This window comes from Plutella xylostella, chromosome 9, assembly GCF_932276165.1.
Source record: "Plutella xylostella chromosome 9, ilPluXylo3.1, whole genome shotgun sequence".
Taxonomy (NCBI): domain Eukaryota; kingdom Metazoa; phylum Arthropoda; class Insecta; order Lepidoptera; family Plutellidae; genus Plutella; species Plutella xylostella.
Genome location: NC_063989.1, coordinates 2,882,569 through 2,891,250, shown reverse-complemented (window position 1 = coordinate 2,891,250; position 8,682 = coordinate 2,882,569). Strand labels below are relative to the sequence as shown.

Below are 8,682 nucleotides of genomic sequence, written 5' to 3'. Positions count from 1 at the left end.
TAATTTAGTTTTTATTTGCTTGTAGATGAGAGGAAGGCAGCAGATAAAATGTAGCGCTTCTTGAGAGAGGCCTAGCGGTGGACGATTATTGGCTGATGATGATGATGTCGACAACTCTCGGCTAAGGCTGTCTAGCTTGCAATTATGCACTGGCTAGGCCTATCCTTTCAGAGATTGCAGTATCTATTATTAGTCACCTAGCATTATATATTTGGGGAGAATACAACAACTTATGGGTATCAGTAGAACTCTGTTAGGAAAAGATACTACAGTTCTCTCTCAACCCATCACATCCCCAATTCTGAGGCACGGATCTCCAATGAAGGAAGGGTTTTACGGTTGTGTAAGTAAAAACAAATCATTAAATTAAATCAATTTAATAATATTAGAACAACTTGAAGAATCCTATTCGTCGTGTCCACACTCATCCGCCAACAAAACATAAACAAAGGGTCCTATTCCTCATCTTCGCACTCATCGGCCATGTTGCTCGGAGCCGCGGGGTGTGAGGGAGGGCTCCAGTTCAGAAACACGCTGTCCGTGTATACCACCATGCCCAGTGAGAATAGCCACCTGGAAGGAATATTATTGTGTCGTAGCATAGACATCATGTGACTTGATGATATACTTAAAGCATTTTTAGGGATGTATATTTTACGACAGATGGAGTGGCCATCTAGAACATATTTACAGGTCAGTAATGTGATTTCTACCTATTGAACAAGTAGATAAAAGTTCAGAGAATGTTACACAGGGACACATTACAGTTATAGACAACTTATTTAGGTACGCTAATACGTCCACACTACACCGTGTATGAACGTTTTCTGTGTGTTGAGCGTCCTAGACACTAATGAAACGCAACGCTAGCAACTTTCGACTCTACCTATTTCAAAGCATCCAACGAGCTACTACCGATTAAACTTGTCAGTATTATACCATATCACCCCGACGGCCAGCCACTTGTTGTAGAATGATTGTCGTTCGCTGTAGTATTCCTCCCACGGGCCGCACGGGATGGGCAGCTCGTTCATGTGAGCGTCGCAGTGCGCTGGGAATAACATATCCGAAGTTTCAAGATTATTGAAGATAGGCAGGTAAATACATTGATGGTAATAGGATATCCATGAACCCGTACTGCGTGGTGGACTAGGCCTGAAGTTGCGTACAGACCGGCCAAACGAACGGGTATCGTTGACCTTCGTTGCTGCAATCTGCCCTGTATTATGTATGATAATTATCCATCGTTGGCCGTTCGTTGGGCCGGTTTGTACGCAGCTTAAAACAATCCTTCATTGGAAGGAGACCCGTGCCCCAGCAGTGGGGACGTGAAGGGTTGTGTTGAATAGGATATCAGTAGGCAGAAAGCTATTGAACCTATATTAAACTTAGCGCCAGTATATCGGTTCCTGTTCGTAGTAAGAACATAGGTACTTTACCCTTTTTAGCAGGAGCTTTGCTGGCATATTTTCTTGCATGCAAAAATATTGCAACGTTTTTATTTAAGGATATTATCCGTTGGCGCATTTTTATCTTCTAATAGAATACTTTTATTCGTATTTTATTTGGTAAGGAAAGGAACGGAAATTTTTTAACAGATGAAACGACTTGGATAAGACACGTCAAAATATAAACATTATGAGAAAACCAATCACTCCTCAGAATAATAACGATCTTAGATACTTCTATGGACTCCAGACCAATCCCATAGTAAAAATGTTCTCGATTAGGTATCTTAGAGTATATATTTTTTCGATTATAGTTATTTTTTGGAACGAGAAGCGCGAGACTCTTATTATTTCTTATTCTAAGTTTAGACTCTATGGTTAGCTAAGGCCAGGTTCTACATCTAGAGGCTATATCCTGAACTACCTTCGCTTTGAAAATTCCTTCTCTCCTGAACCATTTTAGTTTTTCAGGTGTCGTACTAGTTTCAATTCATTTTAATAGATGGCGCCACCATGAACAGAGTTGATATTTTATGGAAATACCCCTATAGTCCCCACAGTCCGAGGATCTCAGCATGAGGAATGCGAGTTTTTACACGGCTCAAGTAGTGGTGAGTAAACGCAATATTGTATACACCTAACTGTACACGCGCTACACTAGCTTTGAGTGATTTTTACTGCTCGATCGGTTAAGAAACTAAGAACTAAAGCCTCGAATTCACTAGGGCACAAGTTCTGAGACTGTTACAGAACATCTACGGTGCGTGTTCTCAGAACATTTTGGTAACATGTCGTGATACATGTTGCTTGTCCACACCAGCAGTCTCCGCCGACATGTCGCCCGAGGAAGTCGTGGCAGTGTGCTGCGTGCTAGAAGTCGCGCACGCGTCCACACTCTGCAACAGCGGTCGCTAGACAAATGTCGCAGGAAGTTCTGTCTCGCGAGCCAAAACACGGAACCTGTTCTGCGACACGTAGATGTCGCTGTATAGTCGCGTGCGACGTCGCAGAACAGAGCGCGACGTCGCGGCGACACGTAGACGACATGTGCCTAGACAGGTTCTGCGACAATTTGTCGCCTAGTGAATACGAGGCTTAAGGTTACATAGCTGTCAAAATATGCAAGCTGAAGTGGCAGTGGGCTGGTCATATCTGCCGAAGAACCGATAACCGTTGGGGTAGACGAGTTCTCGAGTGGAGACCACGAACAGGCAAACGCAGCGTGGGACGCCCTCCTGCCCGCTGGACTGACGACCTTAGGTGGGTAGCGGGTAGTGGTTGGATGAGGAAGGCCGAGGACCGAGTGTTGTGGCGCTCCTTGGGAGAGGCCTATGTCCAGCAGTGGATGATTATTGGCTGATGATGATGATGATGACGGTTAAGAAAAACCTACACTTGGCCCTTTGGTTGCTGGCTGACATAGCAGATACGGCAGTAGGTTTCTGCATTTTATGGACCCATCCATTCTATGCATGCCGAGGATGCGGGACTTGCCGCACTATGTTTTAACGGATGGCTTAGCCACAGTTGCCGACTGCCCAGGTTGAGATGGAAGTTACCTATACGTATATAGTACTTTGTAGGTATTGTAGAGTACCTAATTATTATTGATACGTCACTCGGAAGGCCACTTTAGTGAACCCCTTAATAGTAGGTATGACCTAATTATTATGTTAAATAAATCTGCCTACCCCGCAAGGGAGTACCTACATTAGTACAAGGCGTGAGTGCGTGTGTTTATTATGTTAAATAAAACAAGGTTTTTGTTGTTTCAAAACAATATCAAATTTAATACATAAATAGGATTTATGTATTTCTACATACATGTTTTTGTCTATCGTATTTACATTGAAACGCATAATTCAGTAATTCATTTACCCTATATTTTATTAACAATTTTGTTGAACTACTTATAATAAGATAAGCCAACTGCAAAAAAATAACAAGGATTTACGATATAAACATAGTAATAATGCAAACATATAAAGTTTAATAATATTTTACAAAATAATTTACACAGATTTTCATCTGTAAAAGAATCGTCCGACATGGCTATGAATTGCTGATCAAGAACCAACGTAACTATAAGTATAATAATTACACTACCTAATACATGATGTGTTTCCTTTGAAATTATATGAACATAGCTTTTTCCACACATAGAGATATATTATTATACTACATAAATCTAACTAACACTGAGGCCTGGACGATTCGACATTTACTCGTCCCATTTCCTACTAAACTTAACTGAAATTTAAACAACTTTATAAAATAACATAAAAATATGAAACAAACACTGCAACTTTACAAATGAATGAGAAAAAGTACTCGATAAAATCTTATCTAACTGACGGGACTTTGCAATTCCCAAATGAAACTGAAGATCGTCACTGTATTTTATAAAGGTAACCTAGATATTTTCACACCTAATAAAAATAAAGGTAGGTAGGGTAACGTAACGTACCTAGGGACATTTTCGACTACCCCAACTTTGAATGAAGCTATCGCAGCGTACAACTAAGATATTAATGTGAAATTTTCTTTATTCGGTAGGATATATAATCTATTATCACTAGTATTTGTGCTTAAGCTTTAGTGTGGATAGATTTTATTAAATTAAGATAAAAGTAAAAATGCTTGTTTTGACCCAAGGTACGTTACACGTTTGTACCTTGGGACACTGTTTCCTATAGCTTTGTACTATGGAAAATGCAAACTTCTAAATAACGCCTTATATCTTTGTTCTTATTTATTTACTGCATCTCTCTTCTGTCTAGTTTCACTCTGGCACTAATAAGAACAGAGATATAAGGCGTTATTTAGATGTTTGCATTTTCCATAGTACAAAGCCATAGGAAACAGTGTCCCAAGGTACAAATTTAATCGTGTCCCAAGGTACAAAAAAGCAATATTTAACCAAAATTTAAATATCTTTATTTTTAATCAATAGGAATCTTTCAGATAATTGCCATGTCATAAAATTAAATAACTGAAAAGTTATACGTGACATCCATGTATTTATTTTGAGCATGCCTCAATGAGATAAAGCAACACAAAAAACTATACAAAAGCTACTTTTGACTCCAAAAAACTTCATACTGTCTTCACCACACACTAGATGCTGGTATGATCACGAGACTCACTAGTTTTGCCAAGCGAGTAAAATACTATGCCTAGGGTAGAATTATAATTTGTTTATTTAGCCGGTTTTTAAAATACAATCAATGTCCCGAGGTACAAGCGTCCCAAGGTACGTTACGTTACCCTACATACTTAACGGAACAGACTTTTAATTCGGCCCAATTTTAATTGACCATTTACATTGACATTTATGTATAACACAGCTCGTCACACAACGAATCTAAGTTCTATTTTATTTATATGTATATTTCAACAACCACGAGAATAATCCACTAACAACCTTATCCTATGTTCCTGAGATACCTCTCGAAAGGTTTTCCTTAAACAGAATTACGACACATCCACATCCATGTACTATCTAACAATTAAAATATATCAACCGTGCTATCTGTGGGGTTTTACACAATTTTAAGGGTCCGTGTGCCCTAAGCACGAAATTTGGTGTTCACTAAAATATGCTTTATTCACCAAATGTCGCGCTTTGAGTATGGCGAGAAATTGACTCGCGATCCCTATATCATTATAGATGTTTAGCTATTCCACATAATAATGGTACATTCACTCAAAAATTCTATCAGTACCTATTTTAAAATGATTTTTCTCAATGGAAGCTAGAAAATTTAAGCCACAACTCAATGGTCTACAATTATTACAATGCCACTTTTATTTTGTACGTTGTTTTCTTCCACATTAGAACTCCAAAAAATATTATCTTTAGCACCAATGTCAGCTGCAAAAATATGCATTGTTTAGAAAAAGCTGGGAAGTAAGCTTGTGTGTTTCGTAGGAGCTAGAAACGAAACCTAGAGTACCTATGTAGATTGCAACTTGCACCAAGTTTAAAAGAATTGACTTATGATAATGTATTTTAATTGAACACTTAATGGCTAAGTCTATCACATATAGTCCACTGAGGTAATTTACAGAATGCAACACGCTCGTAACGCTTAACGCTATGTAAGAAACATAACCTACGCTGGCAGTAAGTCTGTGGGCAAATCGACAAAATTAAGCACGATAAAAACACTATGAGAAATTGCAAAACGGCTGTTACCAAAAGTCTATTTGCCTCGTCTTTTTCGTCAAAAAAATGTTGTTGGTAACAATTTTTTCTTGGTTACATACCAACTAATATCCCAGTTAGGTTATATTCTTGCACAGAGTTGAAACAGTCAGTCAGCCGCTTCTAAAACATCAAAACTCTATTGTACCTATCTATGAGTAAACTTCTGTACAATTTGAGAGGAAGTGGGGGGCCACTTGGACTAGAGAACTGACTAAAACGGATCTTGAACTATAATATTTATGTTACTTTGTGCGGTAGCTTAAACCAAGTGCTTATAATTCTGTCGTTTATACATTACGGATTAATAAAAACATTTACCAAAATATTCTACTTACAATAGGTACAACAACATTTTCTTGTAAATCGTAATTTTTTACAAATGTTAAAAGTTTTTTTTTTATAATTGGCTATTTTTTGTAGTACGATGTAGCACCATCTCCATAAATTTATCAAAAGTTTGTGTGAGTGGTTAACTGAGGAGATAGCGGTAGCTTTTTGAGACTAAGTAGGTATGTTACAAATATTCAACTAAGAACAAACAAACAATTTAGGGTAGGTAAAACTTTTTTTGTGAAATTATCGTTGAAGATAAGATTGGGGCGTAGGAAGTCTTTCAAATTTAGTAGTCTAAATACATTTTATTTAATATAAATTTAGTAGCACCCTATAATGTTTCAGGCTATATCGTTGCAAACGCGAAAAAATATTTAAAACGGTTTTCTCCTAAGTATCTACCTACTGCATCCGTTAACTAGGTAACACTTGACTAAAATGCTAATTTTGGAATTTCAGCTTATTTACGAACCATGTAATTACCTACGCTACACTCTAAAAACATCATCGCCCTACATGTATTTTTTATTTCAGTTGGTACTCTTGTACTGAAAAACGTCGTTAACAACGTTACAATAGTATATTTAAAAAAATCATGAGTTTTTAGATAGATAACTCTACCTTTAACTTACAACCTAAGATCTGTAGCACAGAAAAAATATTCAATATAAAATCATGAATCAAATATGGATTCAATACATCGACTTTACAGTTTCACGATTTTTTTTTCAGTTTTTAGATTTTAGAGCCGCATTGGACCACAAGAATACTTTAAGTAAACAGTGCAAATGATTCAAATCGCTCTTCAATGTCTAGCTAGCTTAAAGCAAAGTCCACCTTTCGACATCGTAGGTACGCTATATACGGACGTCGGACGCATTGCATTTAGTATTCTTTGTATAAAAAATCACACAAGTGCGTTCAATTCATCAGCATTGCCGACGCCGTTTCTCCTTACATTTATGAAAATCACGGTGAAAAAAAAATCACGGCAAAACCTATAGGTGGACGCTTACTTTTAACATACAAATATTTCATTGCTATACGGAATTACGTATTACAGAAGTCACTAGTTTATATTTTACTTTCATTCTCACTCGAACTCGCACAGTTTTTTCTCCCCGTCAATAGTCTTTGTGATGTTCTTAAGTTGTCTGGAAGTCGCTGCGAAGCTCTAGATACAAAGTCCTTGTCCAACCAACACGTACACTGTAACAAAACATATTTTTTTATATTAATTATGATTGGTGAAATATTTTTAAAGTACCTACTTGTAATGGTCAGTTTTAAAGAAGAATTAGGTTCCAAATAATAGTTTTTAAGAGTTACATTTCTCAAACATTGAATTCTTAATAAGTATAATTGTAGTAATCGATAGGTTTTGTACATAGCTTCTCAGAAACTGAGGTTTAGAGAAACTAGGTAGGTCGGTGAGTGAGTGAGTGAGTGATAAAAAATGGACCGTGTATGGAAAGTGGTGTACCAATAGGTCGCTTAACGCGTTAACATCCCCCAACCTTAGCTAACACCTAGATGCGTTTAACAAAATACATACGACTAAAATACTTTTACTAATAAAAAAACTTCCTCGGTACGAAAAAAATCGGTAGGTACCTAAATAAAAGTAAAAATAGTTGCCAAAGACGCCGTAACTTTCCCCGTACAGAGACAAAATGAACTCCTCAACATAAAGGCCAAAAGAAACCCCGAGTACGCAACAACGCGCAATAAAACGCAATCCACTCGCTCCTATCTGTATAATCTCGATCTAATTCTCACTAGTAAGTTGGATTATCAGCGTTTCGAGAATCCGCTGAGTTGGTAGCGTGTAAATCTGAACCTGCCCGCCAGAGCGACGCCAGTCCCCCCCCCCGCCCCTCTCCGCAGGTGATGAGGTAGCTAGGGAGGGGACAAACTCCATACCTATCGATAAATAAGTGTCGTTGCGAGAAACTTTAATCGATAGGACACGATTATCTGGGTTTTGATGGCGATCTTAAGGTTTTAAGGGTTGTTGGGATCGTTATGACTGTTTGCCGAAATGGATTTAGATTAATTTGATAGTTATTAGTGTTAAGTACGTACCGAAGGGAGATACTCAGGCCATCTAACTTCAGCATTGTGAAGCCAAATAGAGCCTGGTTATACGTATTATATTAATGTAAAACGCAAAGTGTAGAGTGAGAAATAAAAAAGTTTCTTACTCTGATAATGTTACTTCAGTGGGATGTGTTTGTGTATGATAAATAACTATTTTCAGTTTTTATACCTACCTATGCATTAACCTAAATTTAATATTTTCATACATATGCATGTACTAAATAAAGTTGGACGATTTAGATAAATCAAACTTAGCCTAATATATATCAAAGCAACCTTATTAGCTCATTAGTCTTAAAACCTACGAACAAAATACAACTATACATACCTAGTGTAGTTGGTATGGAAATATTTAAATTATTCTTGTTTGTTCTAACAATGTATATTAACAGAGAATAATAATGTTATACAGTTATGAATGAATGTTTGTTAAATAAATAAAAGGTCTTAGACACTCTAAGATAACAATATAAACCCTACTCAAATAAAATGATAGTTATATTAATTATTATACTAATTAAACTTGATTAAGAACCTACAGCAAAATACCCTTAGGTATATTACATATTAGAATAGTCACAGTTTTTATTG

At 37.0% G+C, this 8,682-nt stretch overlaps 2 protein-coding genes across 4 annotated transcripts in view; both read right to left on the bottom strand.

The window, feature by feature from the left end:
- Window positions 1-409: 409 nt before the first annotated feature.
- Window positions 410-1,595, bottom strand: LOC105381045. The gene is made up of 3 exons (XM_038108226.2): window positions 1,440-1,595; window positions 940-1,051; window positions 410-573 (listed from the first exon to the last, which is right to left on the bottom strand). The coding sequence occupies exons 1-3, from the start codon at window positions 1,525-1,527 to the stop codon at window positions 456-458; spliced, it is 318 nt and encodes a 105-aa protein (XP_037964154.2). The 5' UTR covers window positions 1,528-1,595; the 3' UTR covers window positions 410-455.
- Window positions 1,596-5,712: 4,117 nt separating this feature from the next.
- LOC105381046 (forkhead box protein O) overlaps window positions 5,713-8,682 on the bottom strand; it is a 64,287-nt gene continuing 61,317 nt past the window's right edge. For all 3 annotated transcript variants that reach the window (XM_038108457.2, XM_038108463.2, XM_038108470.2), the window contains exon 9: window positions 5,713-7,200. The gene's annotated coding sequence lies outside the window, so the exon portion shown is untranslated. The remainder of the gene's footprint in view (window positions 7,201-8,682) is intronic.

Coding starts and splice junctions, on each gene's coding strand:
- LOC105381045 (XM_038108226.2), bottom strand. CDS start 1,527: ATGCGCCAACGGATAATATCCTTAAATAAAAACGTTGCAATATTTTTG. Junction 1,052..1,439: donor CAAAGCTCCTGCTAAAAAGG/GTAAAGTACCTA, acceptor TGTTATTCCCAG/CGCACTGCGACGCTCACATG. Junction 574..939: donor CTGGCCGTCGGGGTGATATG/GTATAATACTGA, acceptor TATTCCTTCCAG/GTGGCTATTCTCACTGGGCA.